The sequence below is a fragment of the Sprattus sprattus genome (genome assembly GCF_963457725.1).
Source record: "Sprattus sprattus genome assembly, chromosome: 12".
NCBI classification, from domain to species: domain Eukaryota; kingdom Metazoa; phylum Chordata; class Actinopteri; order Clupeiformes; family Clupeidae; genus Sprattus; species Sprattus sprattus.
The window spans coordinates 22943559-22963071 of NC_137910.1; the positions used below are offsets into that span (position 1 = coordinate 22943559).

The 19513-nt window shown below is 43.9% G+C and overlaps 1 protein-coding gene across 2 annotated transcripts; it reads right to left on the bottom strand.

Moving 5' to 3' along the window:
- Nucleotides 1–1789: 1789 nt before the first annotated feature.
- On the bottom strand, nucleotides 1790–19158 carry hk1 (hexokinase 1). 2 transcript variants are annotated; one of them, XM_080848872.1, is made up of 18 exons: nucleotides 19023–19158; nucleotides 15749–15911; nucleotides 11074–11222; nucleotides 10662–10781; nucleotides 10436–10531; nucleotides 10207–10306; nucleotides 9858–10041; nucleotides 8263–8418; nucleotides 7894–8127; nucleotides 6186–6490; nucleotides 5221–5369; nucleotides 4926–5045; nucleotides 4542–4637; nucleotides 3870–3969; nucleotides 3351–3534; nucleotides 2978–3133; nucleotides 2505–2738; nucleotides 1790–2169 (listed from the first exon to the last, which is right to left on the bottom strand). In XM_080848872.1, exons 1-18 carry the CDS (start codon nucleotides 19083–19085, stop codon nucleotides 2016–2018), a joined length of 2763 nt encoding a protein of 920 aa, XP_080704998.1. In that variant the 5' UTR covers nucleotides 19086–19158; the 3' UTR covers nucleotides 1790–2015. The 2 variants fall into 2 exon arrangements, with proteins under 2 accessions (XP_080704998.1, XP_080704999.1); XM_080848873.1 differs by lacking the exon at nucleotides 10436–10531.
- Nucleotides 19159–19513: the final 355 nt, after the last annotated feature.

Sequence of the window (19513 nt, forward strand, 5' to 3'; positions counted from 1 at the left end):
TCTAGTTCGTCTTCTCTGATGAGTCCAATTTTCAGCTTTGCCCAACACATGGTCGTCTGATGGTTAGACGGAGACCTGGAGAGGCCTACAAGCCAGAGAGTCTTGCACCTACTGTGAAATCAGACTCATCAGAGAAGACGAACTTAGAAGAACCTCCAGTCCGCTTTTTCAATCCTTATGGTCTTTTACAAACCTCAGCCAGGCAAAGTACAACGTTGTCCCGGAAGAAAAACTTGCTTCCTTTTGCTCTGACAATGTTCCCCAACTCTGAGAAGGGTTTTTTCCAGCGGGGCAATGCTCCATGCCACACAGCCAGGCCAGTAAAGGTGTGGATGGAGTACCACCAGATCAGGACCCTGTCATGGCCAGCCCAATTTCGAGACCTGAATCCCATAAAAAACCTCTGAAATGTGATCAAGAGGAAGATGGATGGTCACAAGCCATGAAAAGAAGCCGAGCTGCTTAAATTCTTGCGCCAGGAGTAGCACAAAGTCACCCAACGGCAATGTGAAAGACTGGTGGAGAGCATGCCAAGACAAGTGAAAGTTGTGATTTTAAATCAAGGTTATTCCACCAAATATTGATTTCTGAACTCTTCCTAAGTGTAAGCATTAGTATTGTGTAGTTTAAAAATGAATATGAGCTTGTTTTCTTTGCATTATTCGAGATCTGAAGACACTGCATCTTTTTTGCTATTTTGACCAATTGTCATTTTTCTGCAAATAAATGATCTAAATGACAATATTTTTATTTGAAATTTGGTAGGAATGTTGCCAGTAGGTTATAGAATAAAACTAAAATGTACATTTTACTTTAAAACATACCAATAAATAGTAAAACCAGAGAAACTGATAATTTTGAAGTGGTCTCTTAATTTTTTCCGCGGCTGTATAGTATATATGTATGTACTGTATATATGTAAGTACTGTATATGTACAGATTTGTCAAATGTTATTGATTTTCAATGAGTGCAGAGTTTTCCCTCTTTTTTTATGGAAAGGTTTGGCTGGGCGAAGGCAGGAAATGTTCCACACACATTCAGATCCTATCTGCTTTGGTGCATGGATGGTTCTTCTATTGTGCAAATGAGGCAGAGAAGCCTGAGTGGATCTTGGATATCTGACACTGGAGGGGGGAGTGTTGATGTGTGGGAGAGCAGCTGTGACTAGGGGGCGACTGTAACACTGACCTTGCGGGACAAAAAAGGATGTTGATGGTCAGACTGCTCACCATACAAGGGCAGAACTCACCCAGGGTCCAGCTGAGGACCCTACTAAGCAGAGAGGGTATGTGATTTATCATCTGAAACCGCTGGGAGGCTTTCTGTATTATTGGAGTCTCATTCTTTTGCAAAGCAAAACTACAATTCCCATCTCCCATCTCTAGTGACATCTCACTCAGTCCCATCAAATACAAAAATAAAATAAATAATATACATACTGGGTCAAAGATATTCAATTCTCTGTGTCTAGTACATCTTCCCTTTTGCTTTATATATACTGTACAGCCACACACAAATGTTTACAGCAGCCTTACAATACATTGTGTTAAAATATCTGAAAATAGACTCAAGTCACCGAGGATAGCCCACCTCCTACACACACACACACACACACACACACACACACACACACACACACACACACACACACACACACACACACACACACACACACAAACACACACACACACACACACACACACACACACACACACACACACACACACACATACAAACACAAACACAAACACAAACACATATAAACCAAGTGAAAAAGGCTGTCAAAGATGGAATAATGTTTGTGACCAAACGACCTGCGAGGGTATGGAGCTCGGAACCATCTTCTCCCCATTGGTGTGGAGGAGAAGGTGACAGGAGGGGAGGGGACGGGAGGGGAGAAAAGTAGAGTCAAGGCTGCGACAGTCAGGCTGTAGAAGCAGCAGTGGCGGCAGGGAGGGAACGGCGGTGGAGGCTGGTGGGCGGAGGTCAGAGGTCAGAGGTCAGCCATGGACGCTCAGCTCTGCTGCTGCTTCTCTTGCTCGCGTATGCGGCACCCCACGGCCGTGATGAGGGCAGCACCCTTGCCGCTGCCGTCCTCCGACAGCAGGAAGTTGACCCTGCACTTGGGGGCGAGCTCGATCACTGTCTGGTTCATGATCCGAGAGAAGCTGCGGGGCAGAGGAGGATACACACAGGTGACTGTCAGAATCACACAGTCTCTCACAACTCCATCTCTAACACATGCACTCAATCACTGACAGACTTCCACACAGTAAAATGTGCTTTCAAATGTGCTCTGAGCACAGTCACAAATGTCAAGCACCTTACTAAAGGTACTAAATTAGCCACAGGAACTTGTAATGAACTGGATAATTTACTGTTTTAAACTAAACTACTAAAATCAAGCATGGGTGACATTGGGTGTTCCCACATATGATGACATGCAAAGCACTTGACAATGCTCTTCCAATGTAAACTGATGATAACTTCATGTTGGACATACTGTGGATGGAGCTTGTAGAGAGTGCCATCCACCCCCACAGTGACGTTCAGATGGTTCAGTCCTCGGTTCTCACGGATCTTGTCGACCACGGCGGCCATTCCGGCTCCGCAGATCTGAGCAGCACGACGGGAAACAGCGCCACACACTTCCTTCACGATGATACTGTCATCGCAGGTGCTGTCCAGGCCCAGGTGCTGCAGGATGCTCCTCACTTGCAGTAGAGCAAGACGGTCACTAGAGGGAGACAGGAGTTTTTACTTGATGCTGACGATGATGAGGGGTATTTAGAATATTCATTACATACAATCTTGATGCTCATGGTTACAATGTTATCTATTTAGTGCTGAATTAAAATGTAATAATGGCATGTGTTAAAGAGACTATTACAAGTTCTTGTAGAAAAAAATATTCAGAAAAAAAGACTACTAAAAGAACCTTATATAGTTTTGCAGTTGTTTACAAACAATACCTACCTCTCAATTTGAGAGAGGAACTTGGTTTCAAAGATTCCCCGGGTTTTCAGAGTCTCTGAAATCTGGCCTCGGAAAAGGAAGCCTCGCTTTGTCAAGTCGATCAGGATATTCCGTACAATCTCACCAAGGTACATTCCACTGCACATCTTCTCATACCTGAAGGAGCCATACACATTATGCTTACAAAATGCACACAATAATGTTATGAAATGGAGATAACCCCTAAAAGCCACAGTAACAACTCAACCCTTTAGGTTTCCTGGGATTTCAGGCTGAAAGGAGAACAACATTTGAGTGCTCCCAAGATATAACGGAGCGCAATGACTGTGGACTGTGGAAGCTTAGCCGGTGGGCTTAATGGTGCAAGACTGACCTCTGTTTGCCTGGGTTGAGGGATAACTCATCCACGGCTCTGTCGTACTGCGTCCTGATGTCGTCCAGGCACCCGTTGTCTCCAAATCCACCCCATTCCATGTTAACACACATCCTTCCCTCATTTCCTTCGACCGTCTCAATGTTCTTCATTTCCTCCATGTAGCAAGCATTGCTGCCAGTCCCTGAAATATCACAGCACAACAGTCAGGATAGTGCAACAAATCAAGGCATGGGTGAATTCTAGACAGCGCTAGCTTTCCGAAAATGACATGCTATTTTTTTTCTCTTTGAAAAGATAATAACATTTTATCTTTATAGTACATAATGTATGATAGTGTACTAGTTTCACTTTAAACAGAAGAATTTATGCTTTTGTTAAAATAATAAGGTAGCTTAGAATGAAAGCTAAAAAGCATACTACGAAGTAACATCAGTGAGCATATTATGATGGGTGGTGACAAAAGTGTCTGTGATATTAAAGAATAGAATGTTTCACCAAGTGTGTTTTGAAACTGACCTGCAATCAGTCCGACCTCGCACGTGGGCTCCTCATATGCGCATGTCATCATTGTTCCAACAGTGTCATTCACAACGGCCACCACATCAAGGTCAAACTCCTGATTGTGATGTAGGCAAGAGGTAGAGTTACATGAAGCCGTTGATGTACAAGGTTAGAGCAAAAGTGGCTGTTCACTTTGTTTTTGTTGTTACAAAACCTTCTTTTCTATGCAATATTATTACGAATCTTACAGGTACACAAATAGGAGATATAGTTAAGACCTTAATGTTTCAAAGATTTGCTATTTGCAGGAACATTCAAACATCTTTTCAATTGATGGCCATGGCTGCACACTGTTTGGTGGAATGTCATGTCGATGAAGTCATTAGATTCAACTTTTATGAACCATACAAACAACTACAGATGTATAGATGGAGTATGGGTGGGACTCCACACTTGGGATACAATTTGGATACAACAGACTCCCAGTGCATTGTTATTATTTGAGTCAGGCGTTAAAAGAGTTCTGTAACAAAAACATTGGGGAGAGCACTGTGTCTATCTTGCAGAGCTGTCTGCTCCCCCACAGGCCATGCGGTACAGCTCTGTTGTAACGTAATGGAATATTACAGCCCCTCCCCACCCCCACAATCATTTTCAGGAAAAGCTGGGTGTTGCGCAATGACTCACCTCCCTCCTCTTAATGCCTTCCCTCAGCAGCCCCACCACGTCCTCCCCCTCACAGTCAGTGGCTTTGAAACCTTTTGTCCAGTTAACAAGAACGCCCTGAGGCACAGACAAACACACACATGTGAAGGACTCACACAGGACATGACAGACTGTACAGCTTTATCCCAATCCATACGAGTGCTGTTGTTGGTAATATTTACTGGTAAAGTGTTACATTTGAACTTTACAGAATTATGGGTGGAAATCCACATCAAATCTGAAAATAAAGTTTTTGATTGGTATCTTTAAAACAGTGATATAAACACTAGGTCATTGAGACCCTAATTACTTTCTTGTATGTATGCTTTGCCAACTAGGCTTAGGCTTACAGTAATGTCAGCTTACCGCATCCAGGCTATTCTGCTTGCAAGGGAAGGAGAAAGTGAATCCAAGAGGCAAGCGGGCATTCTTCATGCCCATATAGTCCAGGAAGTCAGATATGCAGTGAACAATGTGGTCAAAAAGCTGGGAAACAAAATGACCGACATGTTAAAAAAGTTCATGCAGTTTTGAGTCAATAAGGATAAACATGTTAGTTGAATGGTGGCAAGTATATTTTCAAATTGTACTGTTCATTTAGTCTACCGCATGCATTGTATGTCATGTGGCATGATGGGAGAAGATCCGGTGGACGCCTCACCTCCTCTCCAGTCCCCTGCATGATCTCCTGTGGAATGGCATATATTTTGTTGTGCATTTCCACAGTCCTCCTCTTGCCACTGCGAATCTTCACCAGGAGCACTCTGAAGTTTGTCCCACCCAGATCCAGAGCTAAGAAGTCTCCATTCTCTGCAAAGTACAGTGCAAGTAGTCTTTGATAAATAAATATATCATCAATGAACAACCGCTCCTGATGTGCAGGTTGGCAACTTAGATAGTAGCCTCCGCCACCCGTGCATTAATGGGTAGATGTCTGAGGCATTCATCTGTAAAGCACTTTGAGTGCTCTATGAGTAGAAAAGCGATATATAAATGCAATCCATTTACCATTTGACCTTTTAAAAGGACATTCATGATAGTTAACCTTACTAAAAATGCTGTGCGTTATTAACATTGACATTGAAGAGGCGGATTGAAGGGCACCTGGAAAAAAAATAACCCTGATGACCCCAATCAGCCCCGAATGTAATTATGTAATTCCAAAGAAAGTCTAAAATTACATAATGTTATGTGCTGTCATGGACTAAGCCAAGGATTACTAGCTCGTAATCAGGGGCTTCACATCTGCCTGAATGTGTAGGCACAACTGCACAGGTGCTGTCTTGTAAGATGAGCCTAATGGCATGCTTTAGCATTGCACTTGACGTCTTTGACATTGTGTCTGCTGAGTAGTTTTTCATCTCCATATTTACCGCTTCATCTGCCCATCATTCTACTATGAATCATTCTACTATGAAGCAGAGTATGTTTTGTGCATCAATCCTTGCTCAGTGCTTCCCACCCATTAAAGGATGATGTTCCATTATTAAATGGGGATGTACCAATTACCGTACATTACATTATATTACATCTTAATTATGAGTTAAGTTATACAGCCATGATGTTATGCCATGGTAGGCCTATCTGAAAAGCCATTATAGCAGGAGACTACCCTGTGCTTCTTACCTGTCCCGTCAGGAGTCTGGAGCACGTATGTTGGCAGCATCTTGACGGTGGCCTTGTCCTGCGTCTTCTTTCCGAGACCGTTCTCAATCTCCACCCTCATTCTCCTCTTCACTTCCAGCAGCTGGTCTTTGGTGAGTCGGAACTGATCCAGAGTTTCCTCAATCTGCCGGGTCTGGTCGGCTAACCGATAAGCCCAGGCAGTTACCATGGCAGCCCCTTTGCCGCTGCCGCTCTCCGAAAGAAGGAAACGGACGTCAGAGTCGGGCACCAGCCGGCGGACGGTCTTGTGTAGGCGACGGGAATACCTGTTACGAGGTGCAAGGGAAGAGCGACCAAATAGGATCAGACAGGACATATGCCTGATGATATGTGACTGGATAAATATGAGTCCGAGGAACCGTATCTAATGTGTTCAGATATACATTATCAGCATCCTTAGATGCAATGTTTAGACCTAGCTTTGTCATTAATGAATACAAATGCTAAAGGTTATAGTTTAACTTTAAATGGCAATTATGTAATTCCAAAGGTAAAATGGAAAGACACAGTGATTCAATATACTAGAGCATTCTATGCATTTAGTTTCTTTGAGTTTGAGAAATGACAGGACACAATGGACAAGAAAGGACAAAGGACTTTTTAGTTTTCTAGTCGCCTTTGCAGAATAATAGGCAAATAGGCTATATTAGTCATGGTTTTGATTTGTCAAACAAACTAACTTTCTCTAAAACAGCCGAGGTGCTTTACGAAACCCACAAACGAAAGGAGAACTAACCCAGCAAAAATGTATGGTAATAAAGTTAAGAATTACTTTCATTATACACTGGGTCTTCAAAAATCAAACCATTGTTTTATCCTTTGGTCATGACAAAGCCTTATAAAATTCACAAGGGAGAGTTTGTTCTGCCGCTTGTGTACTGGAGGAGCCCAGTGTATGACTTCTTCTAAAGGGTAGACAAGCTCAGTGGAATCTGTGCTACAGTTTCACCAGTGATAACACTAGAAATATTTAGTGCTGTGAATGCACACACACAGTATATGTTGCCATACCACATCATAATGTGGGCTTGAGGTCACTGTGACCTAGACAGATCAAAGTGACAGTGTGCCTGATTCGGCTCCTGCAGGACTCCTAGATGTAGAGCCTTTTCCAAACTGGACCCTCCCCAGGGGTAGGGCGTGATACTGAGCCTGCGGTGGGCACTTTTAATGAAGGGGTTGGTTATGATACAGAGGCAAACTTTGGGATGCCCTTGACAGAAATTCATGTTAACTTTTCAGCACACTGTTATACGTAGACCCACACAGGTCATATTATGAGAAGGGCTACTTCTTTTATACGGATTCTGCTGCTAATATCAGTTTCACTGATATGATGAACATTACTCTTTAATAAACAAACATGGCCTTACGGGCCAGAAAATGCGTCCAGAAAAACAACTGACAGGTACAGTTAAGGTGCTGCACAGACACGGAAAAACTGTTGCACATAATTGCTAAGCTGCATCGATGCAGGCCCGAAGTTGGAGGACATTATAACCTTCTTTCACTCCCCACTAATTGGTTTGGGATGGCACTTAATATGGCAGACCCTCCACGTGAACATGTAGATGGAGTGGAAGTAGGTAGGGAGAGGGTGTAGAGGTTAGTTTGGAAAAGGCCCATCTACTTGTGAAAAACCCATAATGCCTCTCTCCTGAGTACTCACTGTGGGTGCATCTTGTAGAGGGAGCCATCGATGCCCACGGTGGTACGGAGGCGCGCAACGTGCTTGTTCTCCTTCAGGCGACTCAGGATGGCCCCGAGGGTGGCAGCAATGAGGTTAGCGGAGCGGTGCGACACGATGGCGCAGACGTGCTGAACGGCAATACAGTCGTCCGTCGATGGCTCCACACCCAAGCGGTTTAATATCTCTTTGGTTTTGCTCAAGCCTTCCTTGCTCCTGGAGAACAAACAACCCAAGGATGAGCATAAGTAAAAGGCCATGAACGAGCAGCAGTAAGTGCCCACTGGGATACAGCGACCAAAACAGTAAGGTATCATACTTCTAGATATCTATGATCATTTTCATTCATACTTCTCGATGGCTGAGACATGTTTCGTTTCAAATTTCCCCCTGGTGAGCAGCTCAGGGGTTATCCGTCCCTCGAACAGCATTCCCTCTTTGGCCATCTTCACCAGAATGAGCCTCACCAGCTCCCCCATGTACATGCCACTGACCATCTTCTCAAACCTGCAAACATGGACAACATTGTAAATGTGAAGCGACGTACAGACAACCTACATAGAAAAGTAAACAATTTTAGTAAGATATACCTCTCAAGTCTTTGTTAAACACTAAGGGCCTGATTTACTAATATGCGAGCGCTGTTTAATCTGCGTTCGCAAATTAACGCACAGTGTTTTTGCGCATTTTACTTGGTATTTATCAAACCAGATCTGCGCTGGGCAAACTGTGTTTACTCCGCCCTATATAGGGCCTGATTTACTAACATTGCGACCTCTGCTTAAACTGCGTTTGCACATTAACGCACGGTGTTTTTCCGCATTTCCCGTGGTATTTATTTAGGAAGAGAAAATTAAGCTTCAGCGAAGTGGAGATAGATATTGGTTCACGTTCGCTCAATCACTGAACCTGATTCAATGTGTGCGCTGCTATATTGTTGTTCTGCCCGCCATCACCTACAGCAAGATGTTTAAAAGAACACGATTATAAAGAATATGCTATTGGTGGCATTAATGCATAAAATGTCTATTATAACAATATAGATGTGTACATGGCGAGATTAATAATTTCTACAAGGGACATGGGTTCACTACAATATATATGGACGTGGGTGCAATCAATGGTTCATATTACGTTCGGAAAGTTTGCGATTTCAAAAAAAGTCCTGTTTGATGTCTATAATTCTAGCTGTGGCAGTGGGGAAATGTATTGACCAGTGCGCCATAGCAATGCTTCGAGTACCTGTGTTTGCAATGTTTACCAACTGATTGAATGGAATGTGATCTCCGGTTGGAGGGTTAGATGTCGTCTCTGATCTGGTTCAGTAATTAAAGTATTGCGTGGCTGGTTAACCTGTACCGTCTAATAATTTGTGGTTCATTTAACTGAAAATGTGTTATAGGAGTTGAAAAAATTATTTCTGTGCGCTGTCTCTGTCTTCTTTCTTCACGTTTCTCTTATCACTGCTGCCATATCAACGTTTTCAGACTCAATGAAAATGTGCTTCCTGGTTAAGACGTGCTTTTATGAGGCGGAGAATTAGCGCGCAAATCGGAGATGTGCGCTTGCCAGGCAGTTTAGTAAATACCCCGCAATACATCATTAGGCGCACTTATCTTCGCTCCTCCCAAATATTTACGCATGTTTCCACCCACCTTTTTGTGTCCTCCCCGTCCACACCCACAAAGCGTTAATATGCGCTGCGCTCCCTTAGTAAATACCGTTTTATGTTTACGACCGCTATTTTACGCCAGAAATGGGCGCAATCCTGTCAGTAAATCAGGCCCTAAGAGACACCATTATCAGGAAACCCAACCCTGATCATTAAGTTTGTATGTGTCCCACATGTACAGCACAATCGTGTCCATTAAAACTAAGAGGCAAAGGAATTATTGTAAAACCCTGATTAACCTATTTGCTAAGTGATGTCTATGCATGGGGCTTACAGTTGTTTGCCGGGGTTGAGAGATCCTCGGTCGATCTCTCTGTCGAACTCAGTGCGGATGTCCTCCAGCATCCCATCATCCCCAAAGGCGCCCCACTCTGTGTTGATGCACATCCTGCCCTCGTCTCCCTCCACCAGCTCAATGTGTCTCAACTCCTCCATGTAGCACGCATTGGTCCCAGTACCTTAAGACAAAGCCACCCAGGGCGTTGGTAAGTGCCAGAAATTGCATTTGCATAAACAGAAAGAAAAAGCTGGGTCCTCTAATTCAAATTTGATTGTCCTCCTAGCTGGGTATGATGTTTCAGGCTAGATAAGATGAAGATAAAAAAATTTGAGGGTTCTCTTACCAATGATTATGCCAACTTCACAGCGATGGTCATCAAATCCACAGGTCATCATCGTTCCGACCGTGTCATTGACAACAGCCATGATATCCGCCTCATAGTCCTAGAAATTATACATTTATTATCAAACAATGCAAAATATGGCTGTAATGGCTGTCTATGTTTACCATGTTTGCCCATGTGTTTCCGGTTATGCAGAACACATGAGGGAAATGCTAGTACTACTACTTACCCCGCGCTTTTTGATGGCCCTGTTTAGAAGCTGGACTACGTCCATACCCTCCACTCCGCTGGCTTTGAATCGTTTGGTCCAAGTCAGCAAAACAGCCTTGTGTAGGACAAACAATAGAGCACTTTGAATACTAAAAATATACTGTGTGTCAGATAATTCAGTGTTGTGGTGCACTTGTGGGGTGGTTAACTCAAAGTTTATCGACACATTACATAGTTGCTTTTACCTCGTCTAGTTTGGTATGTCCACAAGGGAAGGAGAAAGTGAATCCAACAGGCAGCTTTTTGTCCTTGATATTTTGCTTTTCCATAAAGTCACCAAGGCATTCGGCGACATGGTCAAACAACTGCAACACAAGATGAAGACAGCATAAATGAGCTAATTTGTTTACATGATTACTTACTGCTCTGAGATAAACCTGCTCTGCTGTAAATGTTATAAATGTCTTTATACGTAGTAGTAATAATAATAATAATCGATAATCGAATAATTGTCACTTTATCTAGAACCATGTCATTGCAGCTCTTCTCTCTTGTAATCTCGTCTCCACTACTATGATTAGTACCACCACTACTGTCCTCAGTGTCCATATGAGCTCATGTTAATATGTAATGTGTGGTGAAGGCAGCGCACTCTACCCTGGTTCCACTTCCGTGCATGATGTCCTCTGGGGTATCGTAGTTCTGCGTCTCCATCTGCACGGTCTGTTTCTTCTCATGAGAAACTTTCACTCGCAGGATACGGAAGTTTGAGCCTCCAAGATCCACTGCAATGAAGTCACCCTTTTCTGTCAGAACACAAGAAGAAAAGAAATTGTCATTTTCAACTGCAGTGATATCATCAATGCTATGTATAAATAGACACATTGCTATAAATAGATACATTGTATTGATATGTTGACAAATGCTATAAATAATAACTTTCCCAGACTCCCCATCACATACAGAACATACACAGCACATTATAATGGCTGATGTAGACAAACATTCAATAGAGTAGAAAGAGTTCAACTGAATGATCTACTATAAGTGCCTGATACACTTTAGGTGGATGAGACAAAACATTACAACATGATGTGAAGACAACAGTGCTTCTGATGAGCATATCAGCTTTGCAGCCTCATTCTGGCTATTCTGAGGTTAAAATGCCTTGAAGCAAGATATCTCATGAGTAAGTTATTCTCAGGATAGACTTCAGCAACATCAACTCAGTTGCCAACAACAGACAAGCTGCCTTCCAAATCTGTGCAATTTGTGTCAAGTCCCCTCTGTTTGGGAGACACTGCTTGGCAATGTGAATGAGGAAGTCAACTAACCATAAAAGTGTCACTTGATTCTTTCAGAGTTCCCTATAAAGTGTGTAGTGTGATATACAAACCACAATTAAGTGTTTAAAAACTGTCCCCACTTAGTTTATGACTGAGATTCACAAAGGGAGAGCAGTGTGGCTCCTCTCGAAATTGTCAGTGATAAAAACGAGTTTTCCTACCGCTGCTCCAAAAGCCATAATTGCTTCATATGTCCTTGTTATTTTGTAATGTCAGTACACAGTGGTGTTCGGTTATGGGTCAAGATGACACGGTACAAGACGAAAGCTATAAAGCCAGCATTTTTGCCAGGTTCAAAAGAGTAAAATAATTCCACAGGCTTCACACGAGCGCTTTAATATTTAAAACACATTTCGCAGGGGGAAAAAATATTAAATTGCTTATCACTCTGATAAGCCTAAAGTCAGTACCGATCGTCTTCCAAGATTATTTTGGCAGGTCAGAGAAGGAAAGGGGGCTGAAGCCAGTCACAGCCGCTAAGGAATGGAACTTTCACACAACAGTATGTAGTGCAGACAGACGGTGTGAAAGAACTTGGCATCTAGATGCCTTCATGTGACTTTTCACACGGACAGGGAGCCCCCTTTAATTGTAACTCCGACCTCCTGCAAGGGGTCAGATTTGTGCTAAACTAGATTAGATATCTACAATAGATAGATATGTACATGTTGTCATTGGAAAGATGTTGTATTCACTATCACCTCTTGTTATTCCTTGTAATGATGTATTGTACACTATTCTCTCTCTCTCTCTCTCTCTCTCTCTCTCTCTCTCTTTCTGTCTCTCTATCTTTCCTTTTCCCCCATCCTCCACCTCTAAGACTTGTCGAATTCTTATGGTAACAATGTGCACACACCCATATTTTGAGCCACCTAAGCTTGTTTTGGTCTCTTGTCTCCCCTTCCAAAGAGCCGGTTCCAAATCAGCCCGTCAGGACAGTGTGTCTGTCCCTGCCCCCTGTGTCCACTTTGTCCTCCTGGCTCAGCACAGAGGCTATCATTTAGCTGTTTCATAGTCTGATCAGAGCTCAAGAACTGGAAGTGATGCGTAATCACCCCACGTCCACCTCCGCAAGGTCAATTTATGCCAGACTACACAGCCTTACATGACTTGCAGTGTGATGACCTTGAGGTGCAGTAAAAGTATGTGTTCAATACACTTTTTTACCAAAGGCGCTTGTCAATATATCACTTTAGTATACTACATGAGGCACTAAACATATATTGTAGTATGCGGTTTATACAGTAATGACAACGACAATAGCATACAAGGCTTTGAAAAAGTAGCATGACCCCTTTTCTATGCCTGAAATCACATATATGGTTAACATCTATGACCAAACAGCTTTTCCTTACTGTTGTCAGCTTTTTTCAGGGAATAGCATGTTAAGTAAACTATTTAGTGTCAAGACAGACCAAGGATAGAAAATGTTTACGCAGTCTTCGCAACACAAACGGGAGATAGAGATAAGATAATATTCAAGACAGTGAAAGGAGTCCACCTGCTCATTATCCTCTCCCTCTTTGCAGCATTCCTTGACTTATATCGAGGTGTAAAGGTATTCAGGAGGAATGTAAACATCCCCAAAGGCAAAAATCCCTCACAGCTTTCCAAGAGAGGCTTGACCCGCCTCCCCCAAATCCTTGGGAATCAGTGCGGCCAAAATGTGCCAAGTCATCCTGTGCTCGTGTGTGTGTGTATGTTTGTGTGTGTGTACGCACAGGTGTGTGTGTGCGCGCGCATGTGTATGTGTGTGTGTTCGTGTGTGTGCCTACCAGCTCTGCAAACCAGCTGTCACCTGATATCACAGCTTTATTTTGTCGCACAAACAGCACATTGAGAGAGGACAGGGGCTGCTGCAGAACCTTTTACAACTGCAATCTAAATGAGGGGGTGGGAGTGGGGTGTGTGTGGGTGTGTGTGTGGGGGTGGGGGTGGGGGAGGAGTTTAAATTATTTAACGAATTGAACCTAAAAAAATTAGCCCCTGACTTTGACAAAAAATAAGCTGGCATCTATGTACAGTAAACAACTCTGGCACAAGTTGCAGTTAATTAGGAAGCCTCAGATTTTATAAATATAATTTTGACATGCATTTCACAGTGTACTTATACACATATTCCTTAAATCCTTCAGCGAGCAAATGCATTAACACTAATTATACAACCACTAGATTGTTGTTATCCTTACCCAAGCTGAAGGCCGCAGTCTTTATTTAGCAACTAGCTTGCTGACCACGGGCGAAACAACAATAGGGGCCAGAGGAACAATGTGAGGGCAGCATCACAGGCACTAAAAGGCTGTCAGGTCACTAGTGCTAGAGGTTAAATGCTGCAGCGTGTGTTTTTGTAGCTGAGCATGGTACCCTGCAGAGAAGTTGTCCAATCTCTCAGGGTGGTCACTTCAGAAGCGACGCCTCTCCACAATACTGGCCATCATTGACAACCAAAGCTGAGACTCCACTCCTTGCAACAGAGGAGGCCTCTGTGGTCTAGCTACCAGCCCTTGCACATTGTTTGGATGCAGTTGTGGGTGAACACAAGAAACAATGCCACACTCAGGACGTGGTGCATTGGACAGAAGAAGAAAAGAAAGAAAAGTAATATTTGTGATAAGTCAGACGTTTTTTGGCTCCATGGGGGGATGGGAGAGGGGGTCAGATATGGTACTCAGACAGGGATCAAGCAATTAATTTGGGAGAAGTGCTCATCCGGATTACAGTGAAACACAAATTCTGCCCAGGCACCAACCAAAACGATAATCCCCGCCTGATGCCCTGGTGCCCCAAAGTGTGTGAGTCCCACAGGGGGCAAGCATGTGCTCTGCCTTGTGAAATAATAGGGTTCACCTCACAGGGCTGGCTTGACTCGCATGTAATGATGAGTGGGTGGGATTATGGGTAATCTGTGATGTAACCACATGCACAGCATGCCATGTGGTCCCAGGGGGCACGAATGAAAGGTTGCTCACATGTTTGGGCAAGGCAGGGTTCACCAGGATCATTCAATAGCATCTGTCTCCCTAGGCCCCACTAAGTTCCAATCCGTTTGGAGACATATGGGGACGTGTTTATTGAACATGGCTATAAATAGTGTTTTGTCTTTCATATGATGCATCCGTGGGACATAAGGTCTTGCACTGTACATGTGCTGTAGAACATTGCATGATTAAATGACACAAACCAGTATTTTGCACCATGTGATGGTATATGGTGTTTTTCTCAACCACACACAGAACCTGATGAAATCAGTCCTGTGAAGCTTGCGGAGATCTGCAAGTCTTAGCATGTACATATCACTAGTCACGTAGGCGCACGTAGGTTTGTTCGCTTGCAATGTTTTCAACTGCTTTGGTAGAGTCGTTTTTGATCCGTTAGTCTCTGCTGACAGACTGCAGCCAGATCTCTTAACAAGATCGCTCATGATAAAGCTGAACACATTGCTGCTTTAAGGCAGAAAGAAAAGTTAGATAATTTCAGACAGATAAGAGCTTTTAAGTGCCTCTGCCTACTGTGTGAGAGAACTGGTGTCGGCTTCAGATGGCCGTGTACTTTTTGTCCTGTTCCTTTGTCATTTTACCCAAAGGCTAGGAAAACATAAACTGTTCTGCTTGTCAGACTGGTTTCTTGAAACCCCAAACCTGGAATAGAAATGCACCTGGTTTCCTGGTTTAATGAGTGTTACATGCAGCTACCCCATAAAAGAGAATTAACAGGTTAACTTATTGAAGGGATAACAGCTGTAGATGATGGAGTTGTTTTACAGTAACTTTAGGCATGGTTTAAATGTATTCATATATTCCAAGCATGACCTACTTCTGTCATTCTCTGTGTTCATCAAACAGGAACTGATTTCCCGATACCATCAGTCTCACTGCTGTAGCTAAACCACAGGTACACTGAAGATTCACAAGTTCTGGTTATGCTTCACGTCTGCTGGGCCATTAGTCGATCCACCCATTTAAAAGAGTGTGTGCCAGTTCCCTCACCTGATCCGTCCGGGATGGACCTCACGAAGGTGGGCAGCATCTTGACGGTGGCGGTGGGGTTGGTGTCCTTGCTTAGGCCTTTCTCCATCTCGCGTCCGTAGCGCACCATGACGTCACGCAGCGTCTCGTCCGAGAAACGCATGGAGTACAGGTACTTATCGATCTGAAAGACAAGAAATGGTGGAAACACACGCTTTATTATTAGGGGACAGGGACAGAACATGAGTCGGTGGGAACTTAGAAATACAGCTTTGTTTAGGATAACTTATTCGTTTTCAGGTAGACTATTTTAGAAATGATTATTAAATTTCAATGTTCCTTTCTTGCTCCTTATGTTTAAGAAAAGTATTATTAAGTTTGTTGAGATCTTAAGAACTTGCTGATGTACATATAATCATGACCAAATCAGACAAAATGAGTCACTTTACACAAAGTTGTTTTTAAATAAACATCTATGGGTCAATTCAGCAAGGCATCACACAACATTTTCTGTAATGTGGTTAATCACAGCTGAAGATACTTTTGATCCGGGTGACTCCAGTGTCATTCCTTTCCCCTACACCATCTGCTGCCCCTCAGCAGACACCCGTTAGTTGCATCCAAAGGGCAGAAGTGAGGACAGCCAGCAACAGCTCTATCCATTCATTCAGACAGAAAGATGAAAGAATATAGAGAGCGGAGCCTCCGATATCCTCTGCGGGGGATCGCGCGCTACCTCGAAACGTCCAGAGCAAAACACTCTGTGGCCTGCTGCTGAAACTGTGTGTGTGTGTGTGTGTAATCACAGCCTAGTTACAGCGTGACCATGCAGAGAGGGAGAAAAACAACAACTGAAACTCTCATTGTCCAACATTTGGTTGGCCAGTGACATAGTTGCTGGCTAAGAACAGACATGAAACACAGAACAGGGGAGAGAGAAAGAGAGAGAGAGAGAGAGAGAGAGATAGAGTGCAGACGAAAAGAAAGAGATGGAACAAGCCCATCAGATGACACACAGTAGTGTGATGAAATGATTCACTACTACCGGTACCAGCTCACGTGGGAGAGCGACTAGCTCTACAATCGAAAAGGGCTCATTTAACATTGACTGTACATCAAACTAATGACTATGGAATGGCCAGATTTCGAGTTGAGCGGACTTGTTTCCTGTTTCGTGTAGATGGCTTGCATAAGCTGTGGTCTGCACTGTTTACACGACACTTTCATTACCTCCTCATCTCCAGCAGAGAGTCAGGAACTCTGTGCTGTCTACAGTTAGCTCCCTAGGGTTGTGAACCTATTTCATCTGGTTCTTGACTGGCTAGCAGTTGATGGATGTGGTGCCAGACATTTCCCTTTCATATGAGTGATCCCACCCTTTTAGGACTGTGATAAGCACACCAAGGGAATTGTCATACAGTTCACCTTAGTCAAATTCCCTGTGTGCTTAGAAGGGAGTGCCGTAGCAACCATTGTCCAAAAGGCCACGTCACTTTTGATTTGTTTCATTTCTCAAGTGGAAAGCTTAACAGACCACCAGATCATACAATTTTGCACTGTCATGGTGAATACACTCTGTACGGCACAGTATGTTCTACAAGCGTAAGAATACAACCTGATTGTTTGTGGAAGTAAATGACTGAAATTAACTACTTTAATGACTGCTACTACTGTTGGGAGATTTGGGTGAATGTACATACTCTCAGCTACAGTCTGTTATTTATTCATGCAATCTGACTGTATTTTAAGATTACACAGACAACTCTGCAGGATCCAACATCAATGAACAGATATTTATTTATAAACTAAAATAGGAACGGCTACTGAGTTCATCGATCATGTGATTGAGCTTAGGATGTTCTTGTCTTCTATCCTGTGTCAGGTCAAAGCTGCTCTAAACGGGATTGGTGGTCTCCTGCAAGTTTCCTCTCCTATCCTCTCCTCTCCTGTCTGCCACAGTTATGGTGACGTCACGGCCTGCTGACCACTGGAGTCCGTGAGAGCGTGACGACTCCCTGCTGAGACCTACAGCACGTCAGTCATGTCAGTAGCCTAAAGCCATGAGGGTAGCATGAAGGAGGAACACCACTGTGCCCAAAATTACACAGGGTGCACATTTTGGTGTAACAATAAAACAGTTTTTGTGTATCATGGACCTATGATAGGTAGTTGGTTGCTCTGAGTACAAACTAGTGTTTTGTACTCGCTTAATATCTTTTACTTGATACTGTTTTCATTTTTTCCCTTGTACATCCTCTGGGGAATTGTTCATACAGACATCTACTAACTTTAAAAAAAAGTTTTTCAGAATCCTTAACAAAATAACTAGGTAGTTAAATCCATCTTTCGGGTTAACTATGCTGTATTTCCTGTAAGTTCACATACTTTTCTTTCAGCCAATCATCAGGGGCCGAGCAGATGCAAAACATGAGGAAGTTGTGAACAGCACTGCCAACCGGCTGTCTCTCTCTCCCTATCATGAACTTACACATGTACACACATGCTCGCACACACACATTCTCACACATAAACACACAAACACACATACACACACACACATACACACACACACACACACACACACACACACACACACACACACACACACACTATGTTTGCATTCCTTCTTTTCACATTGATGACACGGTTGCAAAAGCTCCAGCAGGACCCATTACCGGGAAGGGGTGGGGCAAAGTCATTTAGCCAGTGAAACTCGACTCCCCAGCCCCTAAAACAGACCCCCCAACCCCCTCCAGCATCACCCCCCTGCTGTGCCCTCTCTCTTTGCAGTAAGAGCTAGAGAGAAAGAATGAATAAAACAGAGAGACAGAGAGAGAGAGAGAGAGGGAGAAAGAGAGAGGCTCCACATGATAGCAACTCCACACGCACACATACTCACACACAGACACACACAGACACACACAGACACATCCTCCTTTTCAAGGACATTGCAGCAGCTTCCAGTGCTGATGCCCTGACTTCACGCAACCTCCTCCCCCCCCCCACAAAACCACCAAACTCTGTTGGGCACTCCAGTCCCCAAGCGCCTGGGGCCCGTTCTCCACTGCTGGTTGAACCGGTCCCAAAAAGGAGACATCTGATCCACCCCTAAGCCTAAACAACGGCACGTGTTACCTGTTGTCACATGGGTGCCTGAGAGCTCTGAAGCCACAAAGCTGTCCTATTTTTGGGAAGGGAGCGCAGGGTTAGCTGCCTCTCCTTCTTCCTCTCTCTCTCTCTCTCTCCTCCAGGTCGCTGAAGGGCATTTGGGAAGCCCCCTTAGAGAAGGACTCACCTTTTTGACCTGGTCATCCTTCAACTCCGTGAAGTAGTAGGCCAGGAGCTGTGCGGCTATCATCCTGTTTCACCGGTGTGGTGAATGAAGAAACAGCAATCCAACAAACCAAAAGGGTATATAAGAAAAAATGGAACTGGGGAAAAAGACCACACACACAAACTTCTAAGTCCTAGCTGACGGCGTAGGTATAGACCAACTTTGGGCTTGGTCATGAACTAGCGACTGAAGATGCCAGCATGTAGAGTAGCAAGTTTCCCCCCAATAGCACCACTGGAAGTCTGGCTTTGGCTCTCTCTCTTTCTCTCTCTTTCCCTGAGCCCCAGGAAGTCAGACTGCCTGTCACACATGATGCAGAGGGGAGGGGATGAGGGACTGGCGGAGGCCCTGCCCACTCCCTGTTTCCTGATTGGCTTAGCAGACAGAGCTAGCCCTGGGGGCTGAGCACAGCTGACGCTGAATCTATCCCTCCCTCCCTTCCCCTCTCACTG

Bases quoted from the DNA above. Each gene is read 5' to 3' on its own strand.
- hk1 (XM_080848872.1), bottom strand. From the start codon at position 19,085: ATGATAGCCGCACAGCTCCTGGCCTACTACTTCACGGAGTTGAAGGAT. The intron at 10,307-10,435 runs GTAAGTAGTAGT...TATAATTTCTAG, and splicing joins GGGCCATCAAAAAGCGCGGG to GACTATGAGGCGGATATCAT. The intron at 3,134-3,350 runs GTCAGTCTTGCA...TGGCTCCTTCAG, and splicing joins CTCAACCCAGGCAAACAGAG to GTATGAGAAGATGTGCAGTG.